Below are 20,887 nucleotides of genomic sequence, written 5' to 3'. Positions count from 1 at the left end.
GCTGTTGGATTGCATTTATTCATTGAAAATACGTGACAATTTTAAGCTCTGGAGCTGGCACCTGCTTGGTCTCTATTGTACAAACAAGTTTTCACGGAATCGGTGGTCGTTCGTCGGTCGGTTGGTTCAATTTAATTGGTACCTGGGATAATGTTTCAGATAATTATTGTGGCTAAGTGGAAAAATGATGCACTTCTTTTTGTATAGTAATTCTATTTTGACAAAAATCTTTTTGAATTTGCATTTTGAAATGTTTAATAAATTTATTTATCCAATTTTTATGTTTTTTAACTGACGAAATTTATTGCACTGTCCATTTTGAGGAGGAATAATTCTCAAAAATGTTAACTCTACAAGGTTGATTCTTGAAAGTTGTGAAAATATAAGTTTTAATGACAATTTCGACGTTTTTAGTGTACAAAATTAACAGAATCTTTTTACTGATTTTGTTTCAAGCTTTTTTTGTTTTGATTATAGGGGTTTTAACCGTAAGGTTATTCGCCTCATCGGGTCAGATAATTTACCCATCGCACTAAGCTCGTCTCCGAATTATTAATTCGTGATTTTATTATTTTGTAAACTTATGATTTTCTTGACCAAAATTTTGTCAATTATGCAGTAAGTAATATTATCGTTTAGGTTTTTGGTAACAAAATAACCGGTTTGTGCAAAAAGTACGAATTTCTGTTCATTTTTTTCATATTTCACCTTCGGTTCATCAGTGCTCAAACCAGTTTAGATTGAACTGCCGTTTCTATCTAGCAGTTCAATTTGAGCTGTTTGGTTTTGCTTTGGATTTTGATTTTGAGAAGCACAGTTGTACATTTTTTGTTTGTTTCATTTTAGTCTTTATTAACTTTCATAGGTAACCGTAATCGATTTACATGGCTACTATCCGTGCATGCATGGAGGTCGTGAAACAAATCCTTCCACATTTCTTTTTCTGTGGCAAAAATATTTTCGAACTGCATCATGGCTGTTCGAACATAATCCTCGGTAGCGGACTGAAGGAAGATCGTGCACACGCCCTTCTATAGTCTCATTCTGTACGTACACTGGGTACTATTGTGCCTCGTACCGAGAAGAGAATTGAATGAAAACTGCACTATTACTTTTCTTCAAATGAATCTCACTATTTAGGGATTGAGACTGTCTTTGGTCAAGTCATAGTGGTGCCTTTTGTTCGTTAGAATTGCCCATCTCGAATTCGTCCGACTGTTCAGTGTTTAGTGAGTAAACAATAACAAAGCTGAACTCCATCTCCGAAAAAATGACTTGGGCGAGTAAAAAAAAGGTTCCAAGGATTATTTTGCCGCCTCCCCAAAACCGTTGCGCCTGGGGCGAGTGAGTTATATTAATGATATCGGTGTCAATTTCCCAATACCGAAGAAAAATCTGAACAATAACATAATCATTAAACGGTACCCTAGATTGCAAATCATAGAATGCTTTCCACTTGGCATCTGATCAGTAAACTATTTTGCTTAAGCACACTAACAAAACGCGGGCGAGTGTGTTGGACATTTATAGGCTGTTGATTGTTCTTCATCAATTTTCGATTATTCCGTATGCCAGTCGTACACTATGTGCTATGTATATCCGCTGGGCTGACAGAAAAAGTTTCTCTATGGCAACATTTCTCGGAAACATTATGAACTTTGCCCTGGGTTATTCGTGCGTCCCAGAAATGCTCGCTGGCATGCTTACCCGGTTTCAGAACGCGCTAGGTGGAGAGTATTGTATCGATGCTTCAGCTGTGCGTCGTTAACTTCCGTTTTGTTTTGCTGGCGTTCGCCATTCCTAACATTATGTCAATATTAAATCCTAACTTGAACCATCGCATATTCAAGTAGATTTGGCAAGGCATAGAAAACATTTTTTTAAGCTCTGCTCAATCGGAAATTAAACCATTTTCATATCCTTGATAGCTATTAAGATATAAGTGGATATCGTGGTGATGATATATTTGAAGGGTAATCGAAAAACAACAGCTTAGCACTGTCTGCCAAAGTAGAGCTAATACAACATCGATTGACTTACGTTCCCAGCGAGCTAATCTAATTTTCAATATTGGTATTGTATCTACTTTTATGAATGTTGACCATTCTATACAAACAACGACAATCTCAGTATTTCGTTGAATTTTGAACAGCCCCAATGAGATACCTTCATTTCACCGAGTGGGTCATTGACATTGGTTCACCAGATAAACAAAAACCAACGAAAAAATGTCTTGATATAAAAACTGTCTGCCGCAGAACTCGAGTACCAAAGCGTGATACTATCCGAAACCGCGCACGGATTGGCAACTCAGGGGTGGTGATGTACAACAGAGATCATACGGCAGCATAAATTCACAAGTCTTCCTTCGGATGAAGGATGGCACCGAATCCAGCATTAGCTGGCAAGCAGAAGGTGCAGCAGCAGCAGCATAAGCAAAAATTCACATCATCCCGACGTTGCCATAGCTGCGCCTTTACGGCCGCCAGTACTTATCGTCGCCGTTTGGGTCCAGAGAGGAAAGTAAAACGTGTGTGCTCTACACGCGCGTCTTATGCAATTTACATTACAATGTTCGGGTTTACATGTTTGAACATACACAACCATATACGTATTCGCAAATGTACATGATCAGGTCTTCTTGCGGATTTGGTTGCGGTTAGTTCATTCGTCCAAACATCGCGGGTAAAGGAAAAATCGCATTTTGTTTTCATTAAGGTTCGGAAATACCAATGAAAAGCTGTGCAAGGAAGGACCAAGCAGAGAACAAAATGATTATTATTCATTATAGAATTTTCGAATGTACAACTTTACAAATACCTTTACTGCCATTAGTAAATTATATGGATGTTTATTTTTAGCTGCTAGTGTGTGTGTGTGCTGAGGGTAGGAGGATTGATAATAATAATAAAACTTCAATAACATTTTTTTTATTCATTAAGTTCATTTCTGACATTTCTGATTGAATCGGATGCTTCACAAAAGCGTGCTGCACCACTCAGAAAACATTTCCAAGGCCAAAAGTATTATTTTCTGAAAAAAATGTGCACGATAGCAAAAAGAGCGATTTGTCGGTTACATCACTTATGCGATTGTATCTCTGGAACGGAAAGGTCAGCAACTTGATATTCGAGCTTGATCAATAATCCAATAGTAGCTTCCAAACAAGCCTAGAACTGTTAAAAACGGTTCAGCCACCCTCGAGAAAATTGAGCGTATAGAAAAATAAGAGCGGATTGTCGATTCCGTCACATTCACGATTATAACTCCCGAACCGGAAGTGTAAGCCATATGATCTACAAACTTGATTCCCAACCTCATACTAGTCTCAAACGAACCTAAGCTTGTTGAATTCGGTCAAGCCAGCTCCGAGAAAATTGAACGGAGGGTAAAATGGGCATAAGCATTTGAAAGTTAATTAGGCCTTTTCGAGAAAAGTAAGCGGTGAGAAAAATTGTATTTTGTTGGTTACTTCACTTATATCATTATATCTCCGGATTTAGAAATGGCATCCAATTGATCTTTGAACTTAATCCACAATCCAAAAGTAGCCTTTGTTTATTTGTTTATTTGGAGCAGGGAAAAGCCCACTGGAGCTGAGCATCACCAAATTTTAGCTCTCTCTCCAGCAGGCATAAAACCTCTCATCTTTTGTACCAACAGATTATAATTATCCAAATGATACATTTCCTTAAATTACATTGGTTACTACTACACACAACACCATTCTTATCTCTAATACTAATACTAATACTAATACAATACTAATAGCTAGTGAGACAAAAATCTTAGAAACAAATTCTTAATGCTGTTATGAGTTAAGTGAAAATCGAAAGCATTTGAGCAACGATTAAATAGACGGCACATACTAACGAAAGGCTCGTTGTGACCGTAATTGGTTCTAGCGGAAGGAAGACGGAGAAAAGTATGAGTTCGAAGAACACGACGGCGAATATTGAAGTCTAGTGAGCGTAAGAGTTCAGAACAATCGATTCGAGATTGAAGCAGATCTGCGACGAAAGTTGCCTTAAACACGTCTCTACGAACAGACAATAGATCGAGACCTATGAGCTTGCAACGGTCTGAGTAAGTCGGAAGATTTAGAGGATCTCTCCAAGGAAGTTTGCGAAGCGCGAAACGAATGAATTTATGTTGGATGGCTTCTATACGCTGAATATCATTTTGATAATAAGGTGCTTTTGCCTGAGTACTTGAATATGCAAAAAATGTTTGTAAAGCTGGTGTTGCGTTTTTCCACAGCTGATAAGTTGAAATTCGAGTTGCTGCCGCAACTACCACATTTGCTAGATTTAGCACCCAGTGTTTATTTTCTATTCTAAGATTTAGAAAAACAACTTTCTGTATAGAAATTTGCATTGAATGCTGAGGTCATCGCTGACACTGAAGCGTTTGTTGAGACTAAGGTTGATGTCAGAGTGAGCGCGGAATGCGATGCGAAGCGAAGCGATTTAATGCGATGTACTGTTTTCGCATCGCATTCACTCTGACAGGTTTGATTTGATCAAATGTAACTAGCTCACACGCGCCTCCAGACGTTTCGCGTAACGCTTTCACTCTGACACCAACATAAGGCAACTGTCAGAGAGAACGCGGAACGCGATGCGAAGCGGTTCTATGCAATGTACTGTTATTGAATCGCGTTCACTCTGACAGGTTTGCTTTGATCAAATGCAACTAACTCGCACGCGTACCTAGACTCTTCGCATTACGCTTTCACTCTGACACCAACCTAAGGCAACTGGCAGAGAGAACGCGATTTGCGAAGCGATACGAAGCGTTTTGATGCGAAACACTTTTGCTGCATCGCGTTCACTCTGACAGGTTTGCTTTGATCAAATGTAACTAGCTCACACGCGCGTCCAGACGCTTCGCGTGGCGCTTTCACTCTGACAGCAACCTAAGAAGAAATCAATTGGAACAGTTGTATGGCTTTCCAAGGAGAATACACTGATGATTAAAACCAAAATTTAGAAAAAAAAAAAAAGTGTTTTATCAAACCGGAAACTTATTGAACAACGTGTTTTTATACCTCTTAAAGTATTATTCATTGGATGCCAGAACTGTTTTCCATTTTCCCGAAAAATTTTAAATTTCTCAAGTACAAAATGGTTTTTTTAGCCCAAGAGTGAGTCGAGCTTACTTTGGGTTCCACCAATTGATGTGGGCTCACGCATAGATCGAAACATTTGACAGTCGTATGGTAGCAGGTGTGAATTATGTAGCGTCTGTGGAAGAATCGTTCGTTCACTGTTATTCAAATTATGTTCTAGCTAAAAGGCCAGTAACATTTGTATCTCTCTGATTCAGTTCGTATTTCTCAACTTTTTAATATGAGCACCGATGCTTTCAAGTGCAGGAACATGATTTTTTGAATGATTAAGCAAACATGTCTTCTTGCAGCAAAGCAAAGTAAAGTCTTGGTCTTGTGGAATTACGAACATACGCCAACTGACTTGTAAGGCAAGCGCAGCAAAGCCTACAAATTCTCGTTTTCAAATCATGTCGACCCCTACGAGTGCTTTTCGTATCCAACATCAGAATCATCAGTTTTAAATTTGTTTAACATGACACATCACAACAATTAATCAATTTATTCTGCCGGTTTTAAGGTAATATCAGTTATACAATATCGAATGAGCGGTCATTGTTCCAACGCTTCCAAAATAATGATTTTGACGTGAAAAGTAAGGTTACTTATAGGTATTTATTTATTTATTTAATTATTTATTTATTTATTTATTTATTTATAATTATGAAATTCATCTGACAATAAAATGGTCTTAATGAATATGTATCATTCAAGACATAAAATTGTAGAGCGTAGTATTTTCTGCGAGAATTTGTGAGTTGGTTCACCAAAATCGAAAAGATGTTCAACGGATGAAATCTCGGCTGCAGTAAACTGGTGGAGCGCAGCGATCGTTGTGAAGCACGGGAATCAAGTAGAGACAGAATCTTCGAAGCATCGATATCACCGTTAATCAGTTTTGTCACGAAAACAGCTTGCTGAATTTTTCTGCGTCTTTCTAATGAGTCGAGTCCGATCAGTCGACAGGAATGTTTCTTAGAGCAAGACGAACAAATTTTTTCTGTACGCGTTCAAGCCGTAAGTTCCAAACCAGCTGATACGGATTCCAAATTAGGCTAGCATTTTCCAGTATAGGACGAACCAAGGAGCAATATAACGCTTTCAAGCAATGCGGATCTTTGAAGTCCCGCCCGATCTTCGCAATGAAACATAATTGCCGTGTTGCCTTTGAAATTATGAAATTAGCATCTAACAAAACTTGGATTCAGTATTCGGTGGAACGTTATGACCTGGCATTTTGCAATGCTGACAATAAGCCAGTTTCTATGACACCAGGCGACGAATGTATCAAGAAGATTTTGAAGCCGGACGCAGTCGTCGATAGAACGAACTTCAAGATACAATTTCAAATCATCGGCATATACTAATCTGCAACCAACACCGAGCATCGAAATAGCTTCATTGAAGAACAGCAAAAACAAAAGTGGACCCATATTACTGCCTTGAGGAACTGCAGATAGATTTGAAAACGGAGATGATACACAGGAGCCTAGCCTCATTCGCAAAATTCTACCACATAAGTAAGAGCAAAGCCATTCAATAAACTCTTGTGTTGCACCCAGCCGCGAAATCTTGCACAAAAGTATTCGGTGGTCAATTAGGTCGAAAGCTGCTTTAAGGTCAGTGTATACTGCATCAACTTGTACTCTCTTCTCCAAACTCGAGATACAAGTGGAAGTGAAATCTAAGAGATTCGTGCTGACGGACGACCTGGCATAAATCCATGCTGATCAGAGGAGATGTAAAAAAGGAATTTCTTGTACGAAAAAGTACCTCAGTGCTCACAATTTTTTCAAATAGCTTAGATGCAGCAGATAAATTCGTTATGCCTCTGTAATTCCTTACGTCAATACGATCACCGCTTTTGTATACAGGAAACATAAAAGACTGCTTCCAAGTCACCGGAAAAATTCCTTGCTTAAATGATTTATTAAATATAGTGCACGAAGGATCAGCTAAAACAGAAGCACAATGACTATACACCACAGAAGAAATACCATCTGGACCGGGCGAAAACGATCGTTTTAACTTTCTCGCTGCGGCAACAATCATAACGGGAGTAATCAAAAATGTGTCGATGTGTGCTATATTCTCAGGAACATCCACCGCGGCGGTCTCCGCTTCGATACCGGAGGCAGTATTTTCAGCAAACACAGAAGCAAAGAACTTTGCAAACAGATCACATGAGTCCAAGGTTGACATGGATTCAACACCATCGAGGCAAACTTTTGAAGGAATCGATGAGCACTTGCGTTTCGAGTTTACAAAAGTCCAGAAATATTTAGGATTCCGACGAAGATCAGTTTGAATCCGCATAACGTAGGCTTTGTACAACCCCGCGTTTAATTTACGATAATTTTCACTGGAACTTTTAAACATTCGCTTTGTCTCAGAGCTGACATAGCGACGATGTCTGCGCTACCAAATATTGCGGGTACGTTTTAATCTACGAAGCCGTACAGTGATCCAAGGAGGGCTCATTAGCCGTTTAACGAAAGGCAAATTTGAACTCAGCCATTGAATCAATGTGTTATAGAAAAAGGATGCCGTTATCGAATTTTGGAAGTGTTCTCCAGTTCACATTTTGTAAGAATTCAAGTAAAGCAGCATCGGTGGATGCACTCAATTATTCCTAAAATATCGACAAAGGCATGGTTCAGGGGACTGGATGTGAGTAGAGATTTCATTCGTGTGATGTCCAGACTCATGTCCAATCACTACACGTTAGATGCACATCTCCTTCGAATTGGACTTTCCGAGACTAATCATTGTGCTTGCGGCGAAGGTTACCGCGATATTGACCATGTTGTTTGGACATGCGTGGAGTTTCGTGATGTCAGATCTCAACTAATAAATTCCTTGCGTACCCAAGGTAGACTATCCAATGTCCCAGTTCGCGACATTCTTGCTTGTCGTGACCTTCCATACATGAAACTTCTTTATCATTTCATTAAATCCATTGGAGTTCCAATTTAAATTTTATTTTATGTTAAACTGTTTTCTCTTCCATGAGTTCAACCAATAGCCAACTATAGGATATTGAATATAAGTGGTGAACTGATACAAACAATCCTGAAATAGTTATAAGATCATGTACAAAATAAATGTATTTTATTTAATGTAATTTAAAATAGCAACTCGCTTGATAAAAACAGTGTTTAGATTAACTAATGAGTACCAACATACTAATATGATATTCGAAATGTATTAGGTTTAAACTACTATGTATTGTGGATGCCACGGCGAAGAAAAACTTATGTATATTGCCTATGAAATAAACGTATTTATGAAAAAAAAAAAAAAAAGTAAAGCAGCAAAATCTATTTTTATGTATTTCTTACGTTTGTTCGTTCTTCATATTTTGGTAGTAAATTGAAAGGTTTCCTAGGTCATGGTTTAACAAAAAGATTGAATTATTTTTATATATTTCAAAACTTTCAGCTACACCGAAAGAAATCTGTGGAATTCTATTGAATCAGCTGTAACAAAAAGCATCCATCAGAAATAAGTTTCCAATTCGAATTAAAAATTACTTGGTTACAAAATTATTAAAATAAGAAAAAAAAAACAATTGGCAACGACTGAGATTTGAAGCAATAATCATTGGATTAGAATGAGCGTCCGTGTATCCATTGAACCACAGAAGCACGTATTTGCTGGTCAGGTAAATGCTATATATACAAATGCATAGTCGTATTAGTTAACCGTGTGAAAGCGATGAAAGCAAATTACGTGCTAAACATGTAAATCTCAATCAGTCATGACAAAATATACAATTGAGATGGAGAAAAATGAGTTTTATATATTTTGAAGTTCACGCTAGAAGGAAAATTGATAGAAAACAAACATAATATTAATAGATGAATAAAATTACGGAAATTTATGTAACATTCAATTATTATGTAAGCAAAATCCGGGCATTACATTCCTTTAGTGGAATTTGACCTTTCTGTTTCAACAGATTTCGCAGCCGATTCCTAGTGTACAGAATCATTGGATGGCTAGTACTATGGATCCTACTGACACTAAGAATCCTTCCAGGTCGGGGCTCGAACATACGACAACTAGCTTGTAAGACCAGCGTCCTATGCATTAAACTGCCAACCCGGGTCAATTATTATGTCTAATACAGATTCCCGTCTTTACTGTTCAGGTTAGCATTGAGATTCCGTTACATTTCGTTTTCAGATATATTTACTGTGTACGTCTAGTTTCCATGGGTTAGAAATTTGTCTTAAAGATTTTATATCATTCACCGTAAGTTCATGATCTTCAAAAAAGGTATGTTCAATTTTTTTTACTTGAAATGGTATGATAATCCCATTTTAATGTTTGTTCAATGTATTTTTATCGCAATTTCAAATTATCTAATTTTTTATAGATCCTAGTACAGTTGATAGTTATTACTGCTGAATACTAAATCCAGACAAAACCTTTTTAATTTGATTTTGAGCGGATGTACCATATCAGGGATGAGTTCTACTGATATTCTTTCTAAGCTTCCTGATAGTTGGATGAAAGCAGTACTTGATTTTTTTAACAGTCTTACTTTTTTATCAAGGATTGTTTGAATTGCTCGCTGTGAATAACCATTGAGCTTTCCAGTATCGAAGATTTGTTTCTCTTTTATTACATCATTATTTCCCAGGAGTAAAGTTAGCATTCTATGAACCATAGGTAAAAAGCTGCCGTTTTATGCTGTCGGAAATGATTAGAAGTATAAGGTATAACTCCTTCCGTATTGGTTGGCTTCCTATATATTTCAAAATATATGATAGCCTGATTCTTCCATGATGAGAATATCTAAGACATGTAAGCTGTTTATTTTTTCTTCTCCGCAAGTGAATTTATTGTTCTTGTGAATTGTGTTAATAGTCTCTAAAAACTTGTTGGACTACCACGTTCGATGACGCAGAAGATATCATTAACATATCTCCAACAGCGATCAGGTATTCATCCTTGTTTCCTAAATTATCTTCAAGATTTGTTACAAACAATTCACATAAAGAAGGCAAGAGAGGATTACCCATCGCTGTTCCCTAAAATTGTTGTTTTTCTATTGCACATTTGATACTTATATATCTATCAACGGTTTGCTCCAGTAAACAACATAAACAACGGTAAAACAGAATCCATTTATAAAGAAATGACTACTCCGACATCTACAATGAATAACTCTTAAATTCTAATGACAACTGAAATTTGAATTGCTAGTGCGCATTGCGGCTTTTTTGTTACTTAGGATAAATGTAGTAATATTCGTTCAGTTAGTAAAGGCAATCCACTTTTTATTATTCGATCTACAATTCATGGATTGTATTGTGAGTGATTTCAATTTCGCTTCCGTTACCCTGAAAAACAATATCATAGAAACATTAGTTTGATCAACTTCAAAATATTGGTGTTAATGTACCGAACTTTTATTCTCATCCGATTAATGGAGAAGCTGAGATGTACATGGCTACGAATACCCTACGGTGAGCCGAATGAAAGTGTACGATTATTAAAACAGGAAAAAAAACTTTATAACTAGTGCAATTTTGTTTTTCAATCACCATGCAACCAGCGCCAGCCTTATTATTTTATATAACTTTTGCTGAAGACATCCCTAGAACTTTCCGACTCTTTCCAAGGGGACAGAGAACGAAAACAAAAACACACTTGAAGCACAAACTGATTTCGTTAAAACATTTATTTATGTTTGTACACTTTGTTGTTTCAGAAAACTTTTCCTAAGTAGTTCTGGAATAGTTGTCAATAAACCACAAAATGTAACGTTCCCGGCTGGATGGAACTGAAGCAGCAGGAGGACGAAGCCGCGAATGTAATTGTTTTTCTCAGTCGTCTACGACCAACCGAAATTGGACAAGTCGCTGGCTGCCGTCGTCACGGTCGTTGTGTTGTCTATATTCGATTGGACTAGAATTGGTCTTAGCCCTGCTTTGCTCGACGCAAACTCCAAAGACCGTCGCTCTATTCGGTAATCGGTACTGGGTTGGGCGGCTATCGCAAAAGCCATAACGTAACACAATACCCGAGCAGAGAGAGAGAGTGCAGCATAGAAAGCATCACCGCGTCAGCTTTTATAAACTCGCAGCGCACTTCGATGGGTTCTTTTGCCTCGTATTTCCGCCGTAGCGCGCTTTCGCGTGGATGCCGTGAATAAAAAGCGCTGACTTTGTGCAATTCCACTATTATGCTGGGCGCTACTACACTATACATCTGGCCGACGGTGGACGATCGTATCGGGAGGAAGGATACAGGGAATTTGAGCTTTTTTTTCTTTCTCTGCTGCGCTGCCTTTCGTCAGGAGCATCGTCGTCCGCCAGAATCGATGCTATCAAAAGAGCTAGTTTATTTCTTTTTTGTTTGTCTTTCTCATATAAGAAAGGCTGTGCAATCGGTTTCGAACACGGATCTGAGGAAAATAAAGATTATCGGTAGGTGATCCATTTAGGAAAAAATTCAATCGGAACTTCACTTTCTGATACACGAATACTTGTTTATTGAGAGCACGAGTGTCCTCATAGTCCTTTAAGCAGCAGTTGGAACTATTCAAATCACTCGAATGTAGAAAGAAAATGTTGGTCTTCAAGGTGATCAGAAAACATTGTTAATTCCAATAGGTGGATGAAGATAGGTTTTTCTTTCAGCAAACTGATGCATAGAAGGAAGAATACCAAACTCACCGGGAAAAGTATCAACATTCTGTGCATACGTATGTACTGTGGAATAGCGAGATTTTGCTGTTTACAACAAAAAGCAGCTTGATGCTGGTGGAAACGGCACAGATAGCAATTATATTGCACTGATGTTATCGAAACTTCCATTGAATCAAAGTTGGTACGGGTTGGAAAAAACAGAGAGAAATAAATCGAATCGATTTCAATAAAAAACCGTTACAAACTACCGTGATAATGATCCCGAGGAAACATACAATGGATCCTTTCATTCCCGGCGTTTAGGAATCTTGTAATCTATGTACACGGAAGATCCGAACTACCGAACTAAGTTTCACAATTATATTATCTCACGTGCAATTTAATTTCGCTAATAGGTCATACGATGGCTAGTGCAGCCGTTACGAAACAACGTGATCGATTGCTACAGAACCGCATTACTGGTGGTTAATAACCTCAGACTGCAAACTATTAATCGCCCAATTGCAGAACCGACTCTGAACTGAATATCATCTGTTTTAAAAGATCACTTCCATTAAATGAAAAACAATTATATCGGAGAGTAGGTTAAACGAATACATGCCACGTCAAACTATTCCGCAATTTGATAAAGTTGTATTCAATCAAGTACAGCAATACGTTACGATTTAGTACGTTATAACTGAAATATATTTTTCATACTTCACAAATTACAAGTAAAAGTGATGATTTCACAACATTTACTAGAACATTCCATCATTCACAGATTTCACTTGCACTATAAATATCGTATTCTTTATCGTCAGGACATTCCCATTAATATAATACGTCTCACTGGTTCGGTCCAGGTTCAAGGTACACAATTTCCTAACATGGCGCAGATCCGGATGCGAGATCCATTCATCGTCATTACTGATGAGAACACTCGACTGGAAACCATGGTATTTGTTTCCTTCGTACATGTCGGTCGTGAGTTGGAAGCACACGGACAGCAATGCGAAACAACTACCGAAGGTAGCATGATTCTGATTTGGCTGCACCATGAGCATCTGAAGGTGCACCCAAGCCAGTATCTCGTTCCAAGCGCATAAATTTTCCGGAATGGCTTGTTGTAACAACACATTTTGTGTCATCCTCTAGAATACCACGAGTACAGCGTTCAGGATATGCGTTGACTGCGGTTGGATAACAATGAAAATACATGCAGCCATTGATCAAAAACCTACAAAAAGTTAGAAAATTATGGTATCTCGCAGATTTTATGCAGACATGAATAATGGCTTACTGAACACTATTTCTTTATTTCAAATTGGCAACATAATTCATTCGTTCCTTCGGATTCATTTAAGCTTTCAATGTTTAAATTTGACTGAAATTGCTTGAACATTCTAAATCATTCAAAACCAAATCGACTATACCGATTCCCAGTTCCTGGTTCCGGAATTATCAAAATAACGTATTTTACCTTTCTTACAAACCGAGTCCCGCAGGGTCTACTATACTATACTATTCAGCAAATGTATGTTTGAGTCCAAGTATGTATGTAGCATTTTTGTGTAGTGTTGTAATTTCATCCGAGTGGTGTTATCAGGTTGGATTATCTGTAAATCCTAGCAAAACATCAATATCGTATTTAGTACTTTTCACTCATCGTAAGATAATCACAGGAGCTCGTCCATTACTGTAGCCCTATATGGTTACTTGGGATGAGTATTTATTCACTCCTAGTGACCTAACTCTCACATGCAGTTTTCCTTCAAAACATTTATAGTGAGATATTGGCTGTGTGGTTATTCGGAACTACAACGTGATGAACACAGTCTGTTGGATGGTGGTGCTGATTTCTACTGTCGTGAAATGAGACTAGTGCAGTCTCATTTACTTGGTGGATGCTGTACTGTGTTTCAAACAGAAATCTACGAGATTCGGTGTGGGGAACAATCGGCATTTCAGCAGAAAATCTGTGGTAAACGAATTTATTTTTTGTTTCGTTATCCAGGCAGCTTAAAAAGCACTCAGTTCTGGAAAACTTTACCAAAGTCGACAGCTTTTTCATGCACTGTGCGTTAATTAGTTTGATAATTGATAACTGATCGTCCATCTGTCAAAATCTACATAGCCGTACTGTAAACGCTGCGAACTACAACGGGTGTTTTAGTGAAATTAATGTCTTTTCTGATTTTCATTTCATCAAAATTTCAAAACGTGTTGCAAAATTGCATTAAAATATACTATATGAAATCAGAAGTTCCGGGCCTAACTAATAAAATATCAATTTTTTACCATGAAAACTTTATTATTTTTCAATACAATATCCATCCAAAGCGATACACTTGACCCATCGGTCCTCCAGCATTGAAATGCCCTTTGAAAAAAAAAAAGATTTGTCAAGGCCTTCAAAATAGGTTTCCTTTTCAGCAATGACCTCAGCATTCGACGAAAATTTCTTTCCCTGGAGAAACCTTATCAGGTTTGGAAATAGATTAAAGTCGCTGAGGGCTGGTCCTGGAGAATACAGGGGATGGTGGACCAATCCGTATCGCAAATCATTCAATTTAACCGTTGCTTTTATGCATTTATGCATGAATCATCTTTTTCCATAGCTTGATGAAAAGTAGAACTCGTCTGATACGATCAGTTGATATTCAAACACTAGTGTATAGATTGTCATGAAATTTTGTATTTGGCCACCAAGAGGCTTATTCTCAACAAAAATATACACGGTTCGAAACTATTCACTTCTTTCCTCCAGTCCAGACACATACCCGGAATATTCCTTGACATTAAAGACTTTTCAACTGGTTCGCACAAATTTCAATGATTATAGTCGGGTAAGCATGTGAAATCTGTTCCCAAAGGAAGTTCATATCGTTATACCATATTTAATAGCTTGGACTGGCGAGAATTTTCCCAAAATTTTAACCCTGCCATATTGATGAAGCTAAAGCTCAATAATTGTGTTTTTCTGGAAAAGCTCAATAATTGCGTTTTTCTGGAAATAAATTAACAATCAACCATGCGTCTCCATGAAAGTTCTATTAGAAGAAAACACATGGTACATAACTACTAGAGCTACTACCATGCGTTTCCTTCAAATAGACCATGAATGGAAACGCATGGCGGATTGTTAATATTTTTAGAAAAAAAAAATATTGTGATAAATATCTCGTTAGATACTAATCAAATTTAAAACTAGCTCAAGGCGGTTGTCCCGGGTTGGCGGTTCAATGCATAGGGCGCTGGTCTTACAAACCAGTTGTCGTATGTTCGAGCCCCGACCTGGAAGGATTCGTAGTGTCAGTAGAATCGTAGCACCAGCACTGGTTCTGTACACTCTGAATCGGCTGCGAAGTCTGTTGAAACAGAAGGTCAAATTCCACTACCGGAATGTAATACCAATGCTTTGCTTTTCAAGGCGTCTTAACAAGACTAAAACAATTGGTTTGATTTGTCCATCAATATATTGTGATCCGCTGAGATCATCACGTAGATGATTACCCTGATGTACCCCACAAAATCTTAAATCAGCCTCTGGCTTGAATGCGGATTGTGAAAATAGAGGGGTTGCCATAGAGATAAACTTATGTATAACTATAATTGAACGGCGTGGCGTCCGAGCACAACTGAACATGCTCGGTTCTTCTGTTGAATTAGGGTGTTTCTTTGTGTGCTTTATCACATGCAAGGTAGTTTAATTGGTAACACGATTTCCACGGATAGGAGCTAGCTACGGGCTTGAGTCCAGAACACCAGCAATTTTCATTTCATAGTTGTATTCGCATGTCATTTTCCTAATCTGTTTTCGTCGTTAGATACTGATCAACAAAAAAAAAACAAATGATAAAACAAATCGTTGAATCAAATATCGTTTTCGATCGAAGATAACTGAAATCAACAAGTGCACGAATTACTACAATACTGTTATAGAAAAAATTTAAGATGAATTTGATAACAGATTTTATCCATTCAAAGTCAACAAAACCACTATAACATTTAAAGTAAATCTTGTTGACACAAATAACAACTACAGCCACTTTGAGCCAATCCGAATAGTTAATTAATCTTTTATGAATAAGATTTAATTTTTTCAAGTACTATTTCCTGGTGTTAAGAAAATAGTTTGTGGCTCTTCTGAAAGGTCCGTTGCAAATAAAACTTGTGGGTACTTTCCGGGATTGAAAATCGAATATCGATATAACTGAAATAAGTTTAATTGGTCAACAACTATCAAAATCAATTTTAATGCGATATTAAGACAATTACATGATTCAATACGATATTAGGATAATTATATGATTCGAAATAGAATTAGGCGAAAAATTACGAAAATTACGAAACGATGAAAACGTGCTTCTAGACAGTATTGGTGATTGCTGAAAATTTGACAGAAGCTGCTCGATTTTTATCTATATTGTATACAACATTTTCAATCCGGTAGAAAATGCTACAAGAATTCGAGTCTCTCAATGCATGAACCTCGAGAGAATTTTTCTACATTTCTTCGCTCCACTTCATACTCTGAGTATTTCATGGCCCTTAAAAAAAAATTCAGTCTGATAATGATCACCGCTGTGTGGAATTTACCAAGAGAGAATCGCAAGTTGACAATTATCGCAGAAAATCGAATCGATGATTCAACTTGATGATTCTCATACTAGGTTGCAATATTTCAAAACCCTTGTGTGGAGCATTCACTTACATTTTCATAGACACAAATTATACAAAGGTTATATGCACATAGTTAGAATAAGCGGCAATAGTAAAATGATTCTATCGCAATTATACACTGCCCATACAGAATCGGATCGCGAAACGAGAATAAGCGACCGTTTGTTGCTTCAGAGAGAATCCCCACAGCAGCGTGCTAGCCGTTGATTCTCCGACAGTTCACCGAGAGAAATTCGCTCTCGCACTGGTGTCTATTCTATGTTAAATGTACCATGCCGGTTTTTTTGTTGTTGCGATGATTTCCGTTTCTCTTTGATGGCACTGATTCAATCGTGGAAGAGTTGCGAGTGAGCGTTCTTTGATACGATAAAAGCCATCCTTTCTTCTAGATTCATTATTTCTATTATATCATAAACAAAATATTTGTTTTGGTCATTTGCCTCAGGTTTATAGTTTATTTAAAATTTACTTGTAATATTTTCAACACATTCTACTTTTTAAAAGTTACTATGTCATGTCATGAAATAAATCTTTTTTCTTCGCTTAACATGATTCTTACCGATGAGCTAAAGCGGTAGCTATAATAGTTTTTTTTTTGTTTCGGGAGCGAAATTCCGAATGCACAAAATTCACATCTTTCAGATATGTACTACATTTGATCGAATAAATAGAGTATAGAAAATTTGAGTTTACTCCAATTTCGGTAGTAAAAATTACATGCATTCGCGAAAAATATAGCAACCAGTTCGTATTCGTGTCTGATTCGGTACAATCATAAGCCGCTTACGGTTGGGACGACTTATTACACTCACTCACTTAGTATATAAAGAACAAAGTTTTCTAATCATTTTACATTTATTGTACCGAACATGTGCCGCATGTCAAAGACTGGGGGACCAAGAAACAAAATGTTTGAACCAGTGCGTTTGACAGTAGTGCAGGAAAACTACTATTTTGACAAGAGAATGTGAGCCTCCAAAAACATGCGTAATTCAAGACACAGAAATTTCCGGGAGGTGAAAAATAAGAAAAAAAAAGCGACCTAAAGCTGGAAACTTTGCAAGCATCATGGTAGCAATTAGTGAATTTCAACAGATCATTTATACATAGCCGAACTAAACCATAAATTACAATATAATATTTATGACCAATCTCACTATATCTCTACACCAGTAGGTTGCCGTGTTCTGACATTTCTCTATATATGTTTCAGAACCACCTAGAAAGCGGCGAGCGATCTGCAGGAAACAAAAGTCCATCTAGGAATGTAATACAGGTTTGAACCATGGGGAAACGATTTATTCACCTTATCTTTCTACTGGTAACTGGCTGGTGAACGTGATATTGCAGATGAAATTAATGATAGACATAAACTAGACAGTTCGCGCGAGAAAGAATTCACGACCAAAAGCGGACAGAGAAGAACCGGGAGGCTGTCCGTTTATTTCGTGCAGTAGTACTATCGATTTGCTCATGGCACGTCACTTGAATTTGTTATCGGGCTAATATTGAATCCGATTACGCGTATACCTCGGGGATCCACTGATCAATGTTCAAGACCGGGATGAGCGGCAAATTTCCCCGAGGAATGAAAAACGCTGCCCAATGCCAGTTAGCGAACATATAATGATTGTAGAAAAATGACAAAATCAAATCCGCTTTGTCACTGCCTTTCCGTTGGATTTCTGGTATGCTTTTTGCGGGAGGAAAGAGGCCATGAATGGTGACCGAATCAGTACCAATTTTTTTTCCATCCTGTCGCAGAACGATAACGAGGCACAGTGAACGACATTTTCAAACGGAAATGAATCTTTACTCGCAATGATTTCTCATTTTTCTCAAATCATTTGCACGTCACATCGCGTTTATTAGATTGACTTAATCTAATAGAGCTTTTCATCGCTTCAGCTTGGGGCAACGTTTTAATCCCGGGATTTCCTCTGTTTTTTCCATCTGCAAGGAGAAATGCTTGGTGCTGCACATCATTGTGAGAAAATTGAACCCTCGATTTGCATAATAATTAAAATCAACGATATTCATGAACGGTGCGAGAGAGAGTGAGAGACGGAAATGCTAGAACAACTACGACGGTGGTCATCGAGACGATAGAAGGATATCATAAATTGTCTTCTACTCACCACTCGCATCTGTGCCACTTTCTTGTAGCCAACGTAGGCGAATATGTGTCCCAGGATCTCGATTGGCATATCTAGCAGATTCAGGCTTTGCTCCAGCGCTGACGGTGGCGGTTGCTGGGAGGAGTGGAGTACAGCCACCGTCATCCCGCTGTTGCTGGTACCGGCTGCATTTGTGACACTGCTCTGCTGGTGACTCTGTGTGGCGGTGCTGCGATTCGAGGAAAACTGACTGGAGCTGTTGGTCGAGGAGCGGAACAGATAGAAAGTGGTGTCCTCTGTCGTGGCACCGGTCATCTGTCGTGTGGATACCATTGTGGTTTCACTGCAAAGGAGAAACAAACAAACTCAATTGTTAGGTGGCTGGAACTAGAATTCTGAACTTTAACATTGTTCAAAATGAATGAAAATGTTGTAGGATTCTGAAAGAAAGAAATATTCACTTCCTCGACACTTTCCAAACGGCTGTTTAGTATGAAAGCTCTTTATCAACAAGACTTAGCGAATTAGGTTAAAATGAGATATAAATTCGGGAAGTGCGGTTTGACATAAAAAAGGTACCCAACCATCAAATGGAACCAGTCGATAATCGAAATTGCCTTGAAGCTATCGTTCAGACCAAAGCCATAAACTGTACGCTAATGCGTGTTAAAACATCGTCAGAATGAAAAAAAACGAACCTTCTCCGAAACTTAATACTAATTTCTGGTGAATTGCCATTAAACAAGCAAAGCGATTTACCATTCCATTATTTCTCGTTATAAACGGCAAACCATTGCTGCGCGGATGGACGAAGTAAGGTGTTTCTTGAAAAAAATTGAAAATTTTATTTTCCTGCAGTAAACGGGCCAGCGAACAGGGACAATACAAAACTTGTGTCCGCTGTACTGCTGTTCAAAGCTTATCCTCTTTTATGTAAAATATACAACCGCGAGAGGAGATCGCCGCTATCGAGGTTTCATCGCGGTCGCTCGACAAAGCGGGTGGAAAGTAACAAGAAAAAAAGCACTCGTGCTGACCGGCACCAAACAATAAGCATATAACCGCATTATCAGCAAAGAGAAACACCAGACGATAGGAAGAAAGGAAAACATAAAGGTACCATCATTACCGAAGGAATTTACTGGGAGCTATAAAACCAAGTCAAATTCAGGAACTTGTTAAGCTCTTTGCAGTGCCGAGATGATGACGATACCGGCGAGGCAGCGGGGAACACATATCCTGGGATGTTCTCACCTTTCTCGCAAAACATGCTGCGCATCTAGGCGAACAATAACTTTGTCGTTTAGTTTTTCCAGCTTTTCGTTTGGTGACACATCTTTAGATTTCGAAAATGTTCCAATGCTTGCAATTTATTTTATGAAACGATTATGCAAATGTATAGCTACACTCTTAGAAAAAATGAAACTTGCACATGATGTACACTCAAACGTGCCGTGATTTCTTGGGTGATGGCAGAATATTACATCTTTTTTACGATTAAAAATAAATTTTGTGTTTGTTCCGATGTCAACTTCAGCTAAATGGACTGTGAAGCGAAAGGTATGAGTCATTTTTACATGTTTCGAATCATAAATTTATGTTTTATAGCTTTAGAAACGTCAATTTTCGAAGTGTGTATAAATAAATCGGTAAATGATTAAATTTATACCAAATAATAACAGTTCCATAATAACAAGGTTCACCAGGGTATTTTATTATGTGCTAGGGGCATAACAAAACATGTCAAAATTTTTGTTATGGTTCCAAATAACTTTCTGGTTTCCAAGTGGGCCTTTTAAAAGTAAGCACTATGAACAACTCAACAACCTAAATTTCAATAGAATTTCGACTAAGACAGCACTCGAAAAAAAAAAATTAGACAAAGATGATTACCAAAAATTCATTTTAAGTCGGATGTTTTTAAAACTATCAAGGAATAAATAAACACATATTAGATATGTTTTTTGCAAAGTGGGTTATGCCTAGAAAAGAACCAGACAACTGGTATCTTTTTCCAAGTAGAAATGCATCTTCTTATTTTTGTGGATCCCTGTTGTGAATTTGAAAAGCCTTTCGACCAGTGTTGGTGATTGCTGAAAATTTGACAGAAGCTGCTCGATTTTTATCTATATTGTATACAACATTTTCAATCCGGTAGAAGATGCTACAAGAATTCGAGTCTCTCAATGCATGAACCTCGAGAGAATTTTTTTACATTTCTTCGCTCCACTTCATACTCTGAGTATTTCATGGCCCTTAAAAAAAATTCAATGATCGATAATGATCGCCGCTGTGTGGAATTTACCAAGAGAGAATCGCAAGTTGACAATTAT

The 20,887-nt window shown here is 37.7% G+C and overlaps 1 protein-coding gene across 4 annotated transcripts in view; it reads right to left on the bottom strand.

The window, feature by feature from the left end:
• LOC131438016 (uncharacterized) overlaps positions 1 to 20,887 on the bottom strand; it is a 209,750-nt gene that overhangs the window by 108,003 nt on the left and 80,860 nt on the right. For all 4 annotated transcript variants that reach the window (XM_058607775.1, XM_058607774.1, XM_058607773.1 and 1 more), the window contains exon 3: positions 18,576 to 18,897. In XM_058607775.1, the coding sequence (XP_058463758.1) occupies positions 18,576 to 18,887 (312 nt within the window). In that variant the 5' untranslated portion in view covers positions 18,888 to 18,897. The remainder of the gene's footprint in view (positions 1 to 18,575; positions 18,898 to 20,887) is intronic.

Source organism: Malaya genurostris, chromosome 3 (assembly GCF_030247185.1).
Source record: "Malaya genurostris strain Urasoe2022 chromosome 3, Malgen_1.1, whole genome shotgun sequence".
Classification (NCBI taxonomy): domain Eukaryota; kingdom Metazoa; phylum Arthropoda; class Insecta; order Diptera; family Culicidae; genus Malaya; species Malaya genurostris.
The sequence above is the reverse complement of the archived record's forward strand: the minus strand, read 5'-3'. Positions and strand labels throughout refer to the sequence as shown.